Raw genomic sequence first — 23,133 nt, 5'->3', positions numbered from 1 at the left:
ATAAAAGCCACCAAATTATATATTTTTTGTAGACGGATGTATGCCTTTGACGGTAAAAGTGGTCAGTGAATTTGCCTATTTTAACACATATTTTGCACCTTAATTTATGGAACTAGCCAAAACACTGCAAATACTGCAATATTCACACATGCTGTACATCTATACCCAACACTATGCCACACTGGAAATTCTGCCATCAAAAGTTTAATATCTTTTATGATTTCGGGACAATTTCTTGTTATATTTTACATACATTGTTATCAAACAACTCATTTGCAATTTGCCTCCATAACCATTAAAGGAGAATGAAACCCTTGAAACCAGCTGAATCCATATCAAAGAGAAAAATCAAAGAAACGTATTGTTGAAAGTTTGAGGAAGATTGAATGAATAATAAGAAAGTTATGAGCATTTGAATATTGAGATCACTAATGCCATGTAGATCCTCCCATTGGCAATGCGACCAAGATCTGTGATGTCACACACGTACAACTCCCTCATTACTTCAGTACTTATTTCACTTATATTCTCACTTTTATAGCGTCTGTCACAAGGTGAGGTGTTCTCTTTATGAGAGGACAAGTACAGAGGTTTCACAACATTATATCATTGATGAATCGTTTGTCATATGATTAGAATGAGCAAAAAGAGATGTTTTGGGGTATATTTTCAGTGTCCAAAAGGGGAGAGTTGTTCATCTGTGACATAGATCTTGGTCGCATTGCCAATTGGAGGATCTCCATAGCATTAGTGATCTCGACATTCAAATGCTCATAACTCTTCTATTGCTAGTCCTATTTTTACTCAAACTTTTGTTGATCTTATTCTTTGATTTTTCTGCTTTCACAAAAGCTAACTTGCTCCAAGAGTTTCATTCTCCTTTAAGATTGAAGTGCTACTGCCCTTCTTTACCTTTTTTTCGTTTTGAAATGACGATTTATAGGCAACTCTGCCTCGGGTGAATATCTGTGCAGCTTTAGGAGAAATTTGATTTCTAAAAGGGTGAATAACAAGTTCTGCATAATGAAGTCTGGAAAATCTATTTTAATGTGGAGATTATTCACCTTAGAAAGGTCTACTTATGTATAGTTACATGTAACTGTATTCTTTGAAAAATAAAACCACATGAAAGAGGAACTGAATCTGTTAGTGTAACAAGAAAATGAAGTAAGAAAAAGTAAGCATTTATTTCATTTCATTTTAAATGTAGATGTCATGTTATCACAAAATCATTTCTTGAAATGGAATATTCATAGACCACATCAAAAGTGCAAAATTATACAAATCACAAACAATGTCAATTAGAGATTAATTCTCACTCCATGATTTTCGATGATTGCATCATCCCTTTTCTTATAAAGTACTGAATGAAATGCTTTGAAATATAAACCACCATAAACAAGTACCATATACTGTATTATATAAACAATAAATCGAATTGCAATTGCAAATTACAAAAAAAATATACAAATAAGGCATTACATGCACAATCAATATTCTTACTTTCAGGTTATACATCAAATTAAATAATTGTTAATAACCAACCAACACTCGGTTTGATAAATTCTTGCATACATGTATGTTATATTTGAGTATGATTGACAATTTTCAGGCCAGCCTTTACTGTAAATTAATTCAAATTAAATGTAAAATACTACTGCTTTCTAACATAATCAAGCTACATATAGTAATAAGATATTAAATTGTGAATAAATTTTTGGCATTACTCCTACTGTATGTGTTTAAGATCGCATGCTCGATCTGTAATGAAAATCATAAGTCAATTTTCATTACAGATCGAGCATGCGTTCTTAACCATAGGAGTAATGCCGAAAATTTGTTCATAAATTATTACCTCCTATTGAAGCCTCTTTATTTACTAATAAGATATTTTCTTGAAGGGCTGCAAAATTGGATTAATATTTTGACAAATTCATAATCAAGGTATATAAATGATTTAAGAAATAAACTACATAAAATAGAAGAATTTACAAGTGATTCATGCCATAACACATATAAGGCAGTAAAATTTTATAATGAAAATATAGGTATTTTGTACGAAGTATTTCAAAGAATACATGTACGGTATATAATGCTGTGTGTGAGGCAGGTTACAAAATAAGAAGAAAAAAAAAGAAAGATCTTTAACCCTAACTTTCCTGGGCTACGTTGGGTTTTGCAAGCTTATATTCGGGGGAGGGGGGGGGGGGGCTTTTTTGGCACCCCCTTTGATCTTGGTCGTGGATTGCATGTTTACAATGAAAATTTGCACAAAGGTAGAAAATGGCATAATCTATGCGGTTGCATATTAAATTGCACTAAATTCATGTTTTATTTTATATCAATCAATTGAATTATGCTATTTTATTCATGAAATTATACTTTTTGCTCCATTTCATAGAACAAAGCTCCTAGAAGGCAATCTTTGGGTGACAATATTCTTTCTAGCATTCCTAACAATTAAAATGAAAAACTTCCAGTACCAAATCGATTAATAGCATCGAATTATATGACTGATGTCAATAAACGTACAAAAAAACAACACTAATTGAAAATCATTACAAACCCTGACTAAAACATATGTAAGGAATGCTTTCACAACTTGTCTTCAGGTATTTTTAATGAGTTGTTGGATGAAGTGGGTGAACTACAAAAGATCATTACATTTCAAATTCAAAGAGAGTTCTGTCACATTCAATAGTAAGCAAAGATCATTAAAGGGGTACTCCAGGCTAAGAATAAATATGATTTGAAAATATAAGGAAAAATTAGACAAACAAAACACTGAAATTTCAACAAAATTGGACAAGGAACAACAAAGTTCTGACATTTTAAAGATTTGCATTATTTGGCGAAACAGTTTTATGCATGTCTTCATGAATATTCAATGAGCAAACTAATGATGTCGTATCTCCACTTGTTCTTTTTTATTCTATTACATGAAATTATATTCATTCAAATTTTGTCCTCCAAAAAATAGAAAAAATGGATTGACAACTGATTTAATGCATTTAGATATTCACAAGTTGCTGCAACTTATTTTACTAAGGGAGGCACATCCTACACACATGAAAATCTGTAATAATTATGGTTTCATGTAGTAACATAAGAAAAAGGAAAGTAAGGATGAATATTCATGATAACATGCATATAATTGTTTCCACAAAATATTGCTTAACTTTAAAAATTCAGTAACTTCCTTGTTTGTTATCAGATTTTGATGAATTTCAACATTTTGCTTGGTGAATTTTACTCTATTTATTTAGATATAATTATTTTCAGCCTGGAGAACCCCTTTAATGTCAAGATTCTGCGGTCAGGTTCATATGCAGGGCCAACTAGATTATATCAAGATTTTAGTGATTATATTGGTACCTACTTATAACTTTGGCAGAAAAAAAAGTTCAATCCTTCTGTATGTCAACACTCGAGATAACAAATGCCTTGAATTCTCCTGACGCATTTGGTAGGGTCCATACTTGACCTTTGTGTATAAAAAGTAAATACATGATTTGCTGACCCTGCAGCTAAGCTAACCCTGAATACTAGTATAACATGTACTGTGTTATTCTTCAGAACCTCGAAGTAGCACTCAAAGTAGAAGATGTACAGTATTCGGTCAAATAACCGTTCGGTCCAATCATCACTTCGTCTATGACCATTTCGTCTCATAACCAGTCGGTCTAATATTCGTTTTATTTTCATCAATTTTGCCCAATTAACACTAAAGTCTAACTAGACCAAATGGAACATTGTATACGGACTAAATGGCTATTGTACCAACTGGTTATTGGATGGTGAGTGGACGAAATGGCAATTAGAACATGTGGATATTGGACGAACTGATGGTAGACTAAATGATAGTAGACGAGTTGGCAATTGGATGAATTGGCATTGGACCAAATGAAAATAAACCCTTTCATGTTTACCCTCTTGCATTGATAATGTACAATAAAACAAATGGACTTTGTACCTGCATTCCCATTGTTGATAAAATGTTGACTTTTGTACATACATATAGATTTTTTTCTATCGCTTGGATTTACAGAGCACCCTGAACATAAATAAAATTTTACTCAGTCCTTGGCAAACCATGAGAAAAAAGTTAGTCAATAATCCATTTAATCATTGTTTATCTTGGTTACACCTACATGTACCTGAAATTCTACTTATAGATGTTATCTTAAAGTCAAAATTTCTGCCTTCAACACTACCAGATTTGTGCACATTGAACTTCTATCACCTTTAGAAAACCCCTTTATAACCTCACAAGATCATTGTCACTATTTCCATAAAGAGACAAGAGAATGAAAATGGGACAGACATACATGTACATCACAAGCACATAAATGCAGGCTTAGACATGGAAGTTCTCATGTGATATTGAATATGAATTCAATTTGAAGGTTAGACTATGAAGATTAAAAAGTTAGATAATTCTATTGAGCTCTTATACAGGTTGGAATAACTTTACCACAGATACACAAAGCTTGTGTCGAGCCCTGCATACTGCGAGATGTGTTCATATTGCCAATCGATATTTGGTATCCCATACAGTCAACACTCCAATTATAGAACTTATTAAACCCAGGAGACCTTGTAATCCTGATGATATACTGATGTGACCGAGATATGATAATGGCAGGAACAAGTCGGCCAAGTTCTTGAGAGTGTCCAAAATGAGTCCTAGATGATACCGGAATAGTGTCGTCAAAACCTGCTTTAGTGAGGTCCTATGCATCGTGTGGCTACTGTGGCCATTGGTCTCATGGCTAGGAAGTGCCCCTGAGGCAGAGCCATTGGAATACTGCTTCACGGCTTTCTCAGAGTCCAAAGACACCTTTGTCGTATCAGTCTGAAGGAGAGTACCAAGGACACCAAGAATGGCATACAGGTCTGTGCTTAGGCTGAGCAGCAGAGTGGCCAACCAGAAGCGACTTGATAGATGACCATAGTACGTACTATTGACTTTGACTAGACCTATCCGATGCATCCACAAGAGGTGGTCAATGAGTAGATAGGAGGCCTTGTTGATATTGGCTAAGGTAATAGTGAACTGGAGAAAGGGGTCTGACCGATGGATGGATTTCTGTGCTGCCCGTAGAAACTCAACACTTTTGCCAATTCTGAGTACTGCATAAAATCAGAAACAAGAACAATCCAATTAAATCTTGACATTTCATAGTGCACTAAAAATTGAAAAATTTCACAAGAAAGCAGACTGTCATGTGTCAAATTAAGTAATTTACCCAAATACCTACTAAACAATTTACCCAAATATCTCTGAATATAAATACAAGTAAATCATTCGAGAACAGAAACAAATTGCGCAGAGAATTGAAGAAATTACATGTACTAAACTGCAACTGCAAATTAAGACTCTTAATTGTGACCACATCATGAGGTAAACTGTCTTGGTATCTTTGATTTTGTTTTTGACAAATGACAACCATATTTCATTACAGCCAAAGAGGTTCAATGTTAAGTCATTCATTATTTTCCTGCAGCCTGGACATTTTCATATAAAGTTCCAAATCTATTATCCTTCATAATCACTGATAGCACTAAAAATTACCAAAATGAGACTTCAAACATGAGATGTAGGCCTACATTTTTTAAGCTTGACAGTCTATAATAGAGTAAATTATGCTAAATTATCGAAATTACATGGAATTAAAAAAGGAAACTCAATTCATTGCTAATGCATGCATCCTTCTTGAACCAAACATTGTATTGAATTTGTACTGGTGATGGCTTATACATATAATTGGACACAAAATACAAAATGCTTTACCACCTTTACATGTAGGTATGAATTATCTACATATTTTACAGCCCTTCTGTGTCCTTTCCAGTATTTGATTAAAATTAATAAGGAAAATTAACATGAAAAACTTATGGCAATGCCTGAAGGCAAATAATAAAACAACTGAAATCAAAACTTTGTGGCAGAATGATGGCTAAGAATGTCTATTAGGTGTGATCCAAAGATGGTATTCATCAATACATGTACAGTGTAGCCCAATGTGGTCACTCCATGATAGCGTTTCCAATCCAATAGTCATTTGTTATAGTGCCTTATCCTTTCGGTCACAAAGCGCTGCACACTACACATACTAAAACAATAATTCAACACCTAAGAATGATCAGCTCAATAGTCCATGCAATCCATATAGTGTCTGAAAAATACTGTCATACCTACATGTAATTAATTTCTTTCAAAGATCTACACAACTTTTTAAATGCAATGAATTTATCCTGCTTTCATTTGACACAAGAGTTGTGTCAATAGCCCTGAGAAGAAAACTTTATGCCCAATTTCCCCTGGATTTGTGCAACATATTGGCATATATATTTTTTTCACCACACATCCCTAGTATTAGATTTCAGGCTTTTGGCTGGCAATCATGTTGTTGAAACAGATATATATTGCTAAAAGATGTTTCAGATAACTTTGGTTTGAAAAAACAACAACAACATATCTTTGTAGGGGGGGGGATTCTTGGTCTTGGGCTACTAATACCTGTACTTGAGCTTACCAGCCAACCAAAAAATTACTTTTTTTCTTTCCAGGGCTCTTTTTGGAGAAACTTAAAATTTTTCCAGGGCTACTTTTTCATTTTCCAGGGCTCTTTTTCCACTTTCCAGGGCTACAATTTCTGGAGCTATTTCGCGGCTTTTTTGCGTTTGTGTGTGTGTGTGTGTGTGTGCCACATTGAAGGGATGCTGGTCAGCAGGGCTGCTCTGCTGCAGGCTCGGATAGCGGTGCGTTCAACGCTAGCGGGCGTGTATATTTTGCTTATTACATGACGTCATCCAGCCACTGCCGAGAGCCAATTTATGAATGAAAATATAGTAAGCATGCGCAGTGCAAGCCTTCCATAGCCCCACACAGTATTCCACCAAAACAAGTGTGCAATACTCTATCACCTCGTACCAAAATCGACCTAGAATTTCACTTTCCTATAATTTATATGAATTATGAAAGGTATTCTCGGAGGATCTATTTTCTCACCAATACCGAACAGGTAAGCGAATTTCGATTACTTCTTGATTTTCGGTCAAAATCTTACGAATTAGCGTTGATATAGCATCGTGTTCGTTGGAGTTTGTAGAGTCTATCGCAACGTGTACAAAGTCAATTGATTTCCGGGTTTTGGAGCGTCGCGTGAATATGCATGAAATTGCCGAGTCTTGATAATTTTCGATCGATACTGGAGCGATCCGATCACGAACCAAGACCATTTCCCGCGTAGACAATGTGACCGGATATCGTTATCGCTATCGATACTTTCGCACGCAGTCCGAAGGAATTATTTTGGCGAACACGTAGTCATGACGTGATCTGCGCAATTGGCCAATCAGCGGTCTCCGATTCGCTGAGCCGAGACGGTCTATTCGTTGTACACAGTCTATGGACAATTTGCCACTGTGAAATATACAGTGTTGACGGGGGCGATTATGGGTTTTGCAGTCGCCCTCGTGTGAATGTTTTTAGCCCTTTTTCGGGGCTCTTTTTGGACTTTCCGGGGCGAATTCGCCCGCCGCCCCCGTGTAATTTTTTGGTTGTTACCAGCCCAATTTTGATATATTGTCCTAGTGTATGGCATTTCTGGGAAGAATAATGTACATGTACATCCCGAGTTCATGGATAATTTCCCCCTGCTTTTTAATCTACCCTTTTTGGATGACAAGGCAGAAAATTTGGTTAGAAATGCAATCAAGTCATCTTCAAACTGTCTGTGGCTATTCCTGCATGCACAGTAACATGTAGATTACTGACCCCCCCCCCCCCCAGCAAAGGATAAAACACCATACATGCAGATACATGTACATGTAAACAAAGGTTTTTCAGGAAAAAAATTGGGCCAGTGGCCATCTTGGATTTTGGCTAGCATTTTCTGGGACTTGTCACCAAAGAGTTATGTAGTATTTCATGTTGAGATATAGCCAAAATATTTGAATAAAAAAAAAAAAAATCCTATAAACCCAAACCACAAATTACTTTATGAATGTAGCTTGCTTGTTTTTACATGAAAAAGATTTACAAAAAAAATAATAGTTTATTACTAAAAATATGAACAATTTAAATATTTAAGGTACATGTATGACCTGGATGCTTACATTTCCTACTGGTGCTCAGATGGGAGTCTAAACCCTTCAGCTTCTTCACCAATTCTGGATCACGTTTGCTCTCCTGTACACACCACCACACAAATCTGCTTCCATACTGACAAGTCCTGTAGCAGAGAGAAAATATGAGGTTTAACAAGCTATTGGTATTTTGAAATCGCTTGAGAACAGAGGAGGGGCTTGAAGGGACACTTAATGGTAAATTACCAATTCGTCTACTGCCAACTTGTCCACTCAACACATGGTCTACCTCAATGCCATTCTGTCCACCAACATTTCGTCTAACAACCATTTTTGGTCCAATCATCACTTTGTCTAATCATCAGCCCGTCTATGACCATTTTGTCTCATAACCAGTTGGTCTAATATTCGTTTTATTTTCATTCATTTTACCCAAATGGTATATGGACAAAATGGCTATTGGACCAACTGGTTATTAGACAAAATGGTGGGTGGACGATTTTGGCAATTAGACCATGTGGATAGTGCATGAGCTGATGGTAGACCAAATGCTAGTAGACGAGTTGGCAATTTGATGAATTGGGATCGGACCAAATGAAAATAAACCCATTTTATCCCTCAATAGTTCCATGATAAAAATGAAGAGTATTAAAAAAAGAATATTAAAGTGCATACTTTGACGTTACCTCCCAAGCCATGCTATGGTACATTTTGGACAGCAATGTCCGCCACTACGTGTGCAACGGTACAAATGTTGCACATTCAGCCTCCCATTGGCTTGCATACAACAAGCTATTAAAACAGGCATTGTTAATGACTGAATTATCAGATCTTGAAACCATTTCATAAAATGATTTGTCAGATTTGTCACAAAAATTTACATAATTTGTTAATTTAAATTCTTTATGAAACAGAAACCAGATCTGATTTAGTTCAAGGCAATTGTGGCAATCATGGTTATTTTTTTATGGCACAGAAATTGTGAAAAATCAAGAGAATGAGCAATCATCCCATCACATAGGATATTTTAACAAAGTCAATAAACCACTGTGAATGGTTGAAAGTCACATAAAGAAAACAGCAATATAATAATAATAATATAGGATATTTATATTGCGCACATATCCACCTTGTTAGGTGCTCAAGGCGCTCCTATATTACCCGGCTAAGCTAGGCGTTCATAGCGCACACAGCTTTTTAAGGAATTACTTCCTACCGGTACCCATTTACCTCACCTGGGTTGAGTGCAGCACATTGTGGATTAGTTTCTTGCTGAAGGAAATTACGCCATGGCTGGGATTCGAACCCACGACCCTCTGTTTCAAAGTCCGAAGACTAATCCACTGGGCCACAACGCTCCACATGCAGCTTAGTGATTGGTCATGGGGCTTATTAATAAGATTGACTGCATTATATCAGGCTTCCAGTCACAGAGAAAATGATTATAAATGTTGAGGATATAATATATTATTAACCGTATCAGACATCTGAGCAGGGCAACTTTGAAACATTGTTGCCTTATGGCCGGTCAATAAAATTCCAATTGTTTATCCACTGGCCCAATTTATTGCCCGCTCAGGAAAGTCAATGAGAAAATGCGTGGAAATGTAGCGGGCAATAAAAGGCAGCGCTAATATCCGGGTATTCTACGCGTTTTTTGCACGCGTCCTTGGACCGCGCAGAGCTATACGTCATAATGGTAATCAAGTTAAGACAACGCTGGATACTGCGTCCCTAGGCCAGGGACGCGTCATTTCAATTATGTCACAATGGTAAAGTTCAGAGGCCCAGTCTGCTCAACATGATAAACTAGATTCTCATTCTTAAAATTTAAAATATCTAAATTTTAACGATTTTTGCTCTAGATGTCTGATTTGGTTAATAATAGCAATATTGACTGGCCTGGGGGCGAAAGGACATATATCGCCCTCACTAAATTGATATCACCCTCGTCTACGACTCGGGCGATATAAATCTAGTTTGGGCGATATATGTCGCATCACCCCGAGGCTAGTCAATATTGCTTTAATAATGACAGATACTAGAGTAAAAATGAAGTAAACAAATTTCTGGTATTGTCACACTTAAAATGGAAACAAAAAGATAAATCATAAATAGATTTAACACTATCTGCATTTATTTGAACCTTGACCAGAATCAAGTGTTTTGCAAATATGATTTGGGGAATAAGATTATCTACAGAAGTACAGTAATCACCAAGAAAATAGGGACTTTAAATTACAGCACAGCAAAGTTCACATGAGTCCTCGTAGACTTTCGATCAAGCATACACATGATAAAGCTATGAGAACGTACAAGATGGAAAAAGAGTATTGTTCCTGCTTCTTCATGGAGGAAATGTGATTTGGTTGATCATTTTGCCCCATGATTATTACATAATTTACATGTATATGGACTCTTGTGAATCACTGCTTAAATAATAATAATGATAATTGTGGATTATTTTCAAGCGCACACAACAAGAGTCCACATAATAATCCGGGGGGGGGGGGGCACTTTGACAAGTGGATACCATGCATGACCCAAAAACCCGCAAAAAGGATCTCTTTTTCAAGATAGGGCACGTTACGTACATAACGTAATAAGGGTGTCAAAAACACTAAAGTATTTTAAAAAGGATATATATTTCGCTAGGAAAACTGTGTTTACGGTCCAATTTGTGAGGGTATAAAAAGACTTTACTTATAATAAAGGATTTTGCCCCAACACTACGTGTTTAGGGTCCGATTTGAGCGAAGTGTGTGGGGTGGTACTAAACCCAATAAAAGTAAAGGTAAAGCCGACGTCCGTGATCATGTCCGTACTTGTTTAGGGGGTCAATTCAGGGAATCCATGTCAAGGGTACCGTTTTATTTCCAATAGTTGTTAAGGATAGGGTTTCACACGTGAATACTTGTTAGGGGTGCATTTTCAGAACATGGAAAACACTTGCTTGGGTGCTTTTCGAAACCCCATGGTCACGCATGGTATCCACTCGTCAATGGAAGTATACCCCCCCCCCCTGGGTAATAATCATGGGGCAAAAAGATCAACCAAGTCATTTTCCTTCCAAAGAAGCAGGAACAATGCTATTTTTCCATCTTACATGTATACATTCTCATTGCTTTATCATGTGTATGCATGATTGAAAGTGTACATGGATACAGTACAAGGGGAAATGAAGACCGAGGCATGCAGACAAAATTATTTGAATGAAGTATGATAATTCTATTTACTCATTAAATGGTTTACCTGTATAGTTTGTCTCTTCCACCTGTTTTGCCAAGAAAACTGATGATATTGGCTGCTAATGATGCCTCCATATTTGTCTCAGAGTGATCGTAAAAACCTGCAAAGAACAGTATCTTCCTTTAATACATACACTGGATAGTTAAAGGGGAATCCAGCCTTGGTCATAAAATGTTGTGTTGGAAAGGAGAAAAATAAATTAAACAGAATGTTAACCGAAACTCATTCCGCTACTCACCAGGGCTTTTTCTGGTGAAAAGCGTTCCATTTTCAATTTTTTAAATATTTCTTATACAAAAAGCACATTAAAAAGAGCAAAATCGCTTACCCCGGCCTGGAAAGTGGCTTTGCATGTCTCTTCCACGGAAATAAAAGGAAGGTCGTTGGTGGCGCGAATACAATTCACAATCTTAATTCAGCTTGTCGGTATAATTTTAACTAGATTCTTTATTCATTGTATGCGCAATTCCCATGATTGTTTGATAAAATATAGAAACCAATAAATGCAATAACTAAAAAAAACATACTTTTTATATTATTTTTGCTGACGATAATACTTTAAGGAAAACATTCAAAGCGATGACAAATAAAACAAACAAGTGGAATGCCTCTGGCGGTCTCACCGGCATCACGCGATTCAATATAGCAGCAGTGCTGACTTTGAAAACTACTATCAAATAATTATTCACAAAAAACACCATTCATATAATGAAACAATACAACGTTCATTGACATTTGACCTTGATCATGTTACCTAAAACTTGTCAGTGAAACTTGATTACCCCTATAACCACATTTTATACACTATATCTATAAAATTTGAAAGTTATGACAGCAATCTAATAATTACCTCTAAAATGGCCAAAGTTCAATGACCTTACATGACCTTTGACCTTGATCATGTGACGCGAAACTTGCACAGGATGTTCAGTGATACTTGATTACTCTTATGTCCAAGTTTCATGAATCAGATCTATCCATAAACTTTCAAAGTTATGATGGTAATTCAACAGATACCCCCATTATGGCCAAAGTTCATTGACCTTTGACCTTGGTCATGTGACCTGAAATGCGCACAGGATGTTCAGTGATACTTGATTACTCTTATGTTCAAGTTTTATGAACTAGACCAATAAACTTTCAAAGTTATGATGGTAATTCAACAAATACCCCCAACTTGGCCAAAGTTCATTGACCTTAAATGACCTTTGACCTTAATCATGTGACCTGAAACTTGCACAGGATGTTCAGCGATACTTGATTACTCTTATGTCCAAGTTTCATGAATCAGATCTATCCATAAACTTTCAAAGTTATGATGGTAATTCAACAGATACCCCCAATTTGGCCAAAGTTCATTGACCCTAAATGACCTTTGACCTTGGTCATGTGACGTGAAACTCAAGCAGTGGCTAAAATTTCACATTTTATTTTTGCAAAAATCCATAAAATGGCCCGGCCATCTATTTTCTATATTACCTTGAAATTGTTTTGATTTAGTTGGAAACTACCGAAAAAATGAAGATTATTCAGCTCTTTCTTGACTCTGATTTATGATGATGCTTACACTCGGTAAATGTTTTTTGTTATTGTGGTCCCACATGTAGACTTTCATGTTGCATGAAAAAAAACGTGAAAGTCTACATGTGGGACTACAATAAAAAAATATTGACCGAGTGTAACACATAGAGATGTATTACTAGTTATTAGTATATATCTCTATGGTGTAACATCATAAAATGATGAAGAAAAGACAAGAGAGAGGTGAATATTCTTAATTTTCTTGATAGTTTCCAACTAATTAAAAAAAAATTCAAGGAAATATGGAAAATAAATGACCATTTCATGGATTTAAAGATGCAAAATGTGAAATTTTAGCCACTCCACTTTTTTTTATGATTTTTTTTTTTAACATCATAGAACGATCTTTTTCAGAGTCAATCAAGAGCTGAATATTTTTCACTGGCTTTCTTTATAGTTTCCAACTAAATCAAAACAATTCTAAGGAAATATGGCAAACAGACAAACATTCCGTGGATTTAAAGATTGTTAAGGTGTTTTTTTTAACCTTAAACGCCCATTTATAAATAGCGAAAAGTTTTTTCAAAATAAACGTAATGACTCAGGCCTACGTAGCCTCTTGTTGAGGCCCTGGCGGCTGCTTCCCGAGCGAAGCGAGAGATTTCCTAATTCGCTTCTAGGCCTGGCGCGAGCCAGGGCCTCTTGACATCTGAGCTGAATTATATATTCATGAGGAACGTCTTCCTAATGAATATACATGAGTCATGATATTACCGGTCACCTATAGTAAACCAATGAAATGTCAAAGCCGTTTCGTTCGGGATTCGGAATACTATAGTAGTCCACTATTCTGCAGGGGATTCATTTAATTGTGGGACACTAAAGGGGATATAACCAGCAAAATGCTACAAGTAGTGGTACTACTACTGCTACTACTAGTACTGGCAGTAACAGACCCATCACAGCCCCGAAACTTCCCGGGAGATACTGGTCAGCCGCTGGTCAGACTCGAGTCAAGGGGAAGCAACTCCGCTCCAGCATTCCCTCAATGCACAGTGGAGATCGATAATCGACGCCCCGATCGACGCATAGTGGAATCGCATGAAATATTACATTTTTCCCATATCCTGTGATTAGATTTACAACTTTAAACATCTCGTCCTTTCAGTGCAGATTTAATTTCATTGACTTGCAAATCCTTATAAAATCGGTCAATATTCAGCATTTTAGTGGCATATTCAATGCTCTTTGATATTTCGTCGTCACTCTTCGCCAAGAATCCACGGGTGGCCATTCAAGATGAGCTCATGAATATTCAATATGAAGTCATAGCGGCCCGCGCTCTCATTGGATGATTTTCATCGACCAGTTCTTGGTCGGAATATTGGTAAAAACAATAAAAAAATTCAGTAAAATTCGGCTCAGATGTCAAGAGGCCCTGTCTCGCGGCGCTCTGCTTCGCTATATCCCTTGCTTAGCCATGTTTGCTCGGAAAGCAGCCGACATGGCCTCGACAAGAGGCTAAGGCCTACGTTGCTGAGTAAACTTTTAAATGTGTGTTCTTTTATACTATACATGATTCTCAATTGTTGTTATTTTGTATGACCTTTAAAAATAATAGTAGTGCCGTCATAATAAAATTATAAAAAAAATTGGGCAAGCAGTTTTTTCTATCGGGCAAGCAAATTTTTTCTTCAAAATTTTTTTTTGTAGAGGCCTGCTATCGGTAGAAAGAGCAGACGAGACGTAGCCTTAGTCACAAAAGAGCATAATTTTCAAAATGAAAATTGTTATTAAACTGCAAATAATGTGATGAATTTGGAGATACATCTAATCAAAATATAGCAGAGGAAAAATATGCACCACAAATACCTAAACTATGAAGAATTGAGCAATCAATTGCTGAAAAAATGAAATCATGAATAATTCAATTCATGACTAAAAAATCACTTGTGAATGTTGAGACGGGTACCCCCGGGATATCAAATTTTAATAGTTTACCTAGATACGGAAGTAAACCATAAAAGTTTTCTTTGTAAAAGGATGATAATTGTATGTTTTTTTATGATTCAAAACATCAAAATATAGTGTAACATAAATTGTTTAAAATTTTTGATACAGAAACATACAATTCGACAAATTCTATGCATAAATTAAAGATATAGAATTTATCAAAATGTTAATAAGGGTCTGAAAACAATGAATACGAGTCCAGTAAATGGATGGCCTGACGCAGTAGAATCTTTATCAATTCAATTGTTTTACTATTTTAAAATGAATGAGGCATTTTACCAACAGTTTTTATGCTATGCCATACAATTATTTTTGAATGATTTATCCCACTTGTTTTGCAATATAATTTCAACTTATATGATTGATTACGTAAGATAATTTTCAAATTTCAAGGCACTTTTGCATGTCATAGTCTACCCACCACTCACACAAGCATGCGAGGTTAGTTATACTAACCTCGCACAACGCATGTCATTTCATAATGAATTTTGACGTTTTCATTCATCACACGAATGTGATAGAATGAAACACGCCAAAATCTTCACAATATACTAAATTTATTAATCTAAATCTTATTATTTAATTTAATTTAAAAAATGTGCTTGAACGTATTTATAAAAAGGGATTTTAAACGTTTACCTCTAAATCTCAGCCAAGACACTCCGTCCGATCCTTAATACTGCGGTGGAAATTACGCAAACAATCGAAATGCGAATTTTTCCTATCGAACAGTCTAGATTCAAGTCGTCGGCGCATAATAGGAAATTGTACCAAAAAAATCAACAGGTTGCATCTCACGTATAATCGCTGATGGCGCTACATCATAAAATAACGCTAAACAGCGAAAAAAATGCGGAGCGCCTAGAACGCAACCAGCAGTACAGCTGATCTGACGTAAACAAGCAAGTTTATTAAATAATATCGCGCGCCCTCTCTGTGCGTATAGAGAAAACCAGCGAATTAGCTCCATGCCTGCTTCGACTTTAAGAAAAATCATCGATATAAAGTACCAGAAAGACAGTTTGGTAAGTTTCATATCCAAAGCTTATCTCAATTTAAATAGGTATCTATTTCTAATTTTTAGACAAGACGAATAAACTTATTGCAAGTGCCGTGCCAGTGGTTATCCTGTGCACACGGCGGCGGTAATGTACCCGTGGGTGTCTACCCACGTGATGTCACTGCATCAGTAGAAAAAAGTTATGACAGGTTCGGAGGTGTCATAAGTATTTATTCAGGTTGTTGTCCCCGATCTTGGCAAAGAGGGCTTCGTGAAACGGATAGCGGACAAGTAGCTCACTATCTCTGATTTAGTCAAGAAGTTAGAGTCTCATGTAGTTAGACTTATGACGGTGTTGAGAAATGGGCCCCAGGCAGTAGAGGCGCACTGCCAATATGGGAGACTCACCAATTGGGGAGACAATCTCCCACATTGGAGACTTGCTTTGCAAAAGGACAAAAGAAACAACACCAACAAAAGCATGATTTTTTCCACCCAAAATTTTGTCTCACTGAGGTCAAAAGCCCATTTGTTTTGTGTGTGATTGACAACAAAAATCCTTATCAAAACAAAAGTAGACGGTGAATTTTTAAAGTAGACGGTGAAAAAGGGTAATTTTTCATGAGGAATCTGCTTATCACACTTTTATTTGCCGCCAAGGTAATCCTTTTGCAGCAAATGTAAACAAAGGAAATTGGAGACCGTCTCTGAAATTGGATACCCAAATTCTTTACAAAAGTCTCTGATATTGGAGATAATCTCCCACATTGGAGACAGTCTCCAACCAAGGCAATATTGGCCGTGCGCCTCTACTGCCAGGATTCTGTGTTCCAATGACCTTCATCAATATAATCGAGGTAAGTGCATAATGTATTTTTTCCCCTTTTATTTGGAGTGCTATTCACCTATTGCGACCCCATTCTACCCAATTTTGGAGACTAGACCCGATGTCTGCCTCATACTTTTTTAGTCGTATTATTACAATTTTACATGGACGAGTCCTGACCTGGGCCGGGCTCCGGCCCGCGAAGCGGGCCGGAGCTCCCTGGGTTAGGTTATAATATCATAACCTTGTTCATTCAATGAGTGCCTTTTGCCTAAGTGCAATTATAATAAAACCTTTCCAATTACTAGGGCTAGGCAGAAAATTTGGTGTGTGTGAAAACGACAAAAATTTGTACAATTACTATCAGCAGCGTGTGCGATTCGTCACACATGTAAACGAATAGCGAAAATCACGATCCCGTGATATTGTATCCGTATTGCACTTAAATGAAATCGCCGGCTTCATTATGGTTGTGCGAGGTTTGAATGATTTAACAAGAGGTACCGGGACAAAACTCGCAAACTGTGGAACTTATTACAATTTAAATCCATATTAGTAAATTAGAAATACAATACACTCGGCAGTGAACTGTACTTACCAACAGACCAAACTCGAATGTTTTAAAGTACAGAACAAGACCATAGGCCTAGCCGGGAGTCTTCCCTTCCCAATTAATTCAAGCCAACGCGAGCGAACATGTGACCTGTCGTAGACAAACTCCGGCTCCTCGAGATCCTCTGAACCGCCCCCCCCCCCAGGCACGGCGCATCAGACGACCGCGCCCCTGGATGGCCTCATAATGCTAGTAATGCATGTACAAGAAAAGGCAGGGGCGGAGGGAGGGGGGGGGGGTGGCCTGACGTGTTATCATCACGAGTAATCATTATGAAATTGATGATGATGATCATGATGATGATCATGATGATGATGATGATCAATATAATAATAACAATATAATAACAATATGATTATCATGGTGAGGGGATTCGATGGGGGGGGGGGGGGGGTCAGGGTCGTATATGGAAGTCGATCGGCGGGGGGGGGGGCTGACGTGTTAATATCATCCCCAATAGTTTAAGATCGAACATCATATTTAAATATGATGAATCATAATTATGACGAGTATCGTCATCACCATAATCATCATTACGCTACTTGCGACACCGGGGAGGGGGGGGGGGGGGGGAGGGGGCGTGGGACGGAATTTCCCCTGTAGATCCTTTGCCCCCCCCTTCCTGCTTTAAAAAAATATATAAAAAAAATCGTGCAGCCGCCACTGGAAATGTGAAGCGGTTAGGATAGACTTACATTGTTACTGAATATTTTTCATCGAGTGACTGCATGGGCAAATCAACAAATAATATCGGCTAGATATTAAAGGGAATGTGTGTATAATTACTTTTTTTTTGGGGGGGGGGCTTAATTTACTTGTTTGATGGAAAATCATATATTTCACCAGCATTTCCTAGAGATCAGATGCTAAAAGCTGATATTTTTTTGCTGGGGGTAGTCCTGTTACTAAAAACTGAAGATTAAAGTACAACTTTAATCTTACAAACACGATAATGTATCTTATTAAGTCTCCATCAATTTTGCAAGCGCGAAATCAAAATTAGTGGATATTTAATGTATATAAGGACCTGAAAATTAGTTAAACATCCACTATTTGAGCATTTTTTCAAACATGATTAAGATGCCAAAATAATTTAACAATTAATACGAGCGCGAAGCGCGAGCTGAAATTTCCAATATGCTGACCCAAACAGTGACCTGTTTTTATTTGTATTTATTTAGACGAGTAAAACATACCGGTAAAATATGTAAAGGGAAACAAAAACAGTTGGAAAACCCCGTACAAGTTTATGACTGTTTGCAGTGACTCACGAGGTTTATATCACGAATTAAATAATGCGAGTGCGAGCTTAAATTGTGTTATTCCGACCTTCGAATTCGACAAAGTTACTAAGTACTTTTTGTAGACCCGAACAGAATGCGTATAAAACTAATTTGATGCGAGTGCGAAGTTCGGGCTAAATATTCCGATTGAAGCACGTTTTTAATAAAGAACCTATATCTCAAGAAACATTCATTGTTAGTGCGAACTTGAAGCGCGAGCTAAAATTTTTGATATAAAAATACTGACCCGAAAGGTAACAAGTTGACCACTGTTTGGCGAGATGATTTTTTTTGGCGATTTAAACCACAAATCGAGGCATTCTATATAGGCACCTTTTGTAAATCATAAAAAATGAAGCGTATTAAACAACTATTGCGAATACAAAGCGATGATAATATGTGATATGGGCCTTTTGACTTGAAAAGGGGACATTGCTATGACTGTATGAGCGACTAATTATGTTACGTATCGAGTTGAAAAATGTTTTAATATTCAGTACTATTTTGTAATCTTGAACATGACGCGTAATTGCTGAAGCAAAATTATAATGAAAACTTGGAAATCGCGAACAGAAAAAAGTGCGCATATTGACTTAAAAACAAAATATTTTAACCCCCTTGATATCCTCGTGAGCAGATTGTAATCTCACTCAAGGGAATTTTTTAGCGCGAGAGAAATCGTTAGTTTTATTTTTTTTACGATTTGACTTCTTTCTATTTTATTTATTCTCCTTCTTTCAACTGTTTCATTCACTTTTCCTCCTCCTCTTATCCATTTTCTTCACTTTCTTCTCTCCTATCCTTTTTCCTTTTCGTCTTTTCCCCCCATTTGCTTTGGTATCCTGGTCGTTGGAGGGGGCGGCCGCTTCAGCACCCTGGATCCGCCTATGGAATAGATTATCTGTTATCTGAACATACATCGGTCGAATCAATTGGCAAAATCAATCGATTTGCAATATGGAGATCTCTATGGTACCTAACCATAGAGATCTATGCGTTATTAAGGACAAGTCCACACCAACCTAAAGTTGATTTGAATAAAAGGAGAAAAATCCAACAAGCATAACACTGAAAATTTTATCAAAATTGGATGTAAAATAAGAAAGTTATGACATTTTAAAGTTTCGCTTATTTTCACAAAACAGTTATATACACATCCTGGTCGGTATGCAAATGAGGAGACTGATGACGTCATCCACTCACTATTTCTTTTGTATTTTGTTGTATGAAATATTCTAATTTTCTCCTCATTGTCACGTGAAACAAAGATAAAATCCTCCCTAAATTATGTGGAATTAGCATTGTTTTGATACTGTATGGTTCAGTCAAGTTGGTACTTAATGTCAAATCTGTAAAAAAATGAAAATATATTGTATAATTCAAACAATAAAAAACAAAAGAAAAAGTGAGTGACGGACATCATCGACTCTCTCATTTGCATATCACTGATTTGTGCATATCACTGTATTGTGAAAAATAAGCAAAACTTTAAAATGTCATAACTTTCTTATTTTACATCCGATTTTGATGAAATTTTCAGCGTTATGCTTTTTTGATTTTTCTTTATTTATTAAAATCAACATTTTTCTAAGGACCGGTGGACTCGACCTTAATGTACCGAACATAAAGATATTTTTTTTTCTTTTTCAAGCCTTTGTGCTTATGACGGTCCCCTCCCATGCAATGATTGTTTATTGTTATTTTACCGTGAAATATTGTCAATATATTTTCTGTTGTATGATTTATCTTTTGCATGGAAATAAAGAATCAATCAATCAATATATACTAATAACGCTATAGCAAACTAATATCTCTTTGGTACCGAACCGAACGAAAGTACACAGCGCCATCTCTATTTTTGCCTGTCCGTGTTTACAGGCGTGACACTGTTTCAATTTATACAACCCTGTATAACTTTACATTTACAATACTGGTTTAACAGTTGAAACAAGTTTTAAAGAGCTTATACAGCATCATTGAATGCTTCATATTTAATCTGCAGATTATAAGCATAGTTGATTAAACTGTTCAACAACTGGTAAATACATTTGTTAAACAACTATACTGTCAAGTTGTACAAAATTAAACAGCGTTTTTACTGCATCTTCTCTCGTTTTGTTTTTTTAAATTGCCAGGGGACTTCTGCAACTGAATTACATAATTTTGGTACATAGTAAGCAGATTAAAACAGCAATTAATTGATATTTGTACAGCATTTTCAAATTTCACAACATTCTCCAACATATTTGTTTTTTACTTTTTATGAGTAGCAGTATGTGTACTTTCGTAAATAAAAACAATGATATATTCCGTTGTATTTTATTAGATGAAATTATGATTATCAAAATTTGATACTCCAAGAATGTAAACAAATAGGATTAAATACTGATTTACTGTGTTTGATGATCATTGCTGAAACTTATTCTGTTTCAAAGGAAACATGTTTTACGCAAATGCATGGAAATATTATTATTTTTTAAAACAAAATTACATAAGAGGAAGTGGGGGGTAATAAATGCAGTCCATCTACTGCATATTCACAACGGCATGAATGAAACCCCCCTTTTCAAGAAATATTGCCGAAATTAAAAAATAAATAACTTCATTATGTTTTCGTATGGTAACTACATTAATTTACTTGTTGAGTTTTTAAATAGAAATTTTAAGTGGATGGAGAACGAAAGGGAGAGAGAGAGGGGGGAGGGAGGGAGAGAGGGGAGAGAGAGAGCCGAGAGGAGGGGGGGGGGAGATCAATGTCCCGAATATATAAGATGGACTATTCAGATAAAAAATGCACGTTGCTATACATGTAAGGGGGGGGGGGTATTTCAGGGAGGAGGGCAGTCCCCCTTAAAAAATATCCTGAAGAATATTTTGTTTGTATAAGAATAAAGCTATATACTTAAAATTTCAAGTCATTAGTTTGGACTATACCTCCTCAAATAAATAATAAAACGATTTAGAAAACAGCTCTTAGCGGCAAATTAGAGAAAGGGGAGAATGCGGATGAAACTTTTTTTTTTTACTCTTAATTGGCTTTCGAAAGATGGATACGCCCCTGCGCCCCCTATAATTTGTACGCTTCCCGTCGCCAATGTATAGGCCCACTGGGGGCTATACATTAGCCTTTTTATCGTAATGATCTGATGAAAATTAATGGCACTGGAACAAACACATCGGCCATGAACTTCACGGGAAATGCACTTGTGGAAATTAATGTTCAGATAAGGTGTAAAAATTGATTTTAGAAATCAATTCGTTCGCATGAAAATAATGTTTTTATGGATGCATCATTCATGCAGGACTTCTCTTCGAATCATCTTCGATTTCGCTCGTTCATTATGTAATGTCCTTGGACTTGGCAGTGAAATTCATTCAGACAAGTGAATTATGTACACTGGGGTAAATGAACTTTCAATCAATGTGTTTCTTGTTTGTTGAGATGCATGTGAGGTATATCGTTCTGGTGTGTTTTCCGACGCCTGTGTCGTTATATGCAGAGGCTGCTAAAAAATATAAATTTTCATGGTCATAATCTGCACGTGAATGGGATAGTTATTTTTCATTTCGTTCACACATCGATTCGCTTGGTTTGCGATCGATAACCAAACTGTACGGTAGAGACTAGCAGCCCATTAGCACGTGTAGGCCTACTCGGGAAAGACATGGGGCTGTACTGAATAATCAAACGCTTTCATGAATATCGTCATCTTCATTGGAAAGTAAAATGTTGGTCGAGTCGGTCGTCGGGCAGAAAATTCACACAAACTATAGAGACAAGAGACACTTTCAACGTTATCCGTGTCTGTGAGAGAAATATCCGGCGAGACGCTCTGGATGATTTTTGTCAATCGTAGGTGAGTAAAAACAAGTTTGAAGTTTTTCTATTCATTTTAATCAGCAATAAACGCATTTGTTTTTTCGAAGGTAAAGATATTTAAAGTTTAAAATCCATCGCGCTGAGACATAATCCGGATAGTCGATCCCAAATAACGATCGCTTATATATAAGGAAATCGTCATCTTCTTAAGCTTGGGTGATGAAACTATCGGTGGGCCTGTAAAACTGAGCCCCCTCGAGACGATATCATAGTATTGGTAGGATATGGGGGTCGATTTTCCAATCAGTCAAAGTGCTGAACCCAGTCCGGTTTTGCATATCGTTTAATCAGCGATGGATTACTTTTCTCGAAGTTATCTAGTTTATCCTTTTAGTCTGTTGCAATAGGGCCATGGGCGGAAATCCCAAGAACTACATCATTGTATCATGTATTTTAGGACCAGATGACCTTACTTTTGGGATGATAACCCTTTTTTTTTTTTTTGCTTGTCAAATTTATTTTCGTCAAAATGACCTTAAATTTGGGGTGATAACTTTTTTTTTTTTTTTTTTTTTTTTGCTTGTCAAATTTTCCAGCCCCTTGTCCCCCTACCCTTTGCGAGAGATTTCCGCCCCTTAATAGGGCTTATGTCTATGGAGAGGACCTGTAATGATCAAAGGATATCATAGGCTAAATCCATACGTTTCTCCATAT

At 36.4% G+C, this 23,133-nt stretch overlaps 1 protein-coding gene across 2 annotated transcripts; it reads right to left on the bottom strand.

The window, feature by feature from the left end:
* Positions 1–1,163: 1,163 nt before the first annotated feature.
* On the bottom strand, positions 1,164–17,417 carry LOC129262259 (peroxisomal membrane protein 11B-like). 2 transcript variants are annotated; one of them, XR_010293697.1, is made up of 5 exons: positions 17,302–17,413; positions 11,347–11,443; positions 8,125–8,240; positions 1,817–5,133; positions 1,164–1,761 (listed from the first exon to the last, which is right to left on the bottom strand). XR_010293697.1 is itself a non-coding variant. In XM_064100050.1 (4 exons), exons 2-4 carry the CDS (start codon positions 11,415–11,417, stop codon positions 4,523–4,525), a joined length of 798 nt encoding a protein of 265 aa, XP_063956120.1. In that variant the 5' UTR covers positions 11,418–11,443; positions 17,302–17,417; the 3' UTR covers positions 1,164–4,522. The 2 variants fall into 2 exon arrangements, 1 of the variants encoding a protein (XP_063956120.1); XM_064100050.1 differs by having other exon boundaries at positions 1,164–5,133; positions 17,302–17,417.
* Between the last annotated feature and the right edge of the window lie 5,716 nt (positions 17,418–23,133).

This window comes from Lytechinus pictus, chromosome 5, assembly GCF_037042905.1.
Source record: "Lytechinus pictus isolate F3 Inbred chromosome 5, Lp3.0, whole genome shotgun sequence".
Lineage (NCBI taxonomy): Eukaryota > Metazoa > Echinodermata > Echinoidea > Temnopleuroida > Toxopneustidae > Lytechinus > Lytechinus pictus.
Note: the sequence above shows the minus strand (reverse complement) of the source record. Positions and strands in the feature narration are given on the sequence as shown.

Excerpts from the sequence above, each read along its gene's own strand:
- LOC129262259 (XM_064100050.1), bottom strand. The coding sequence starts at position 11,417 with ATGGAGGCATCATTAGCAGCCAATATCATCAGTTTTCTTGGCAAAACA. Across the intron at positions 8,241-11,346 it reads GGAAGAGACAAACTATACAG|GACTTGTCAGTATGGAAGCA; the intron begins GTAAACCATTTA and ends TCTCTGCTACAG. Across the intron at positions 5,134-8,124 it reads TCTGAGCACCAGTAGGAAAT|TACTCAGAATTGGCAAAAGT; the intron begins GTAAGCATCCAG and ends GATTTTATGCAG.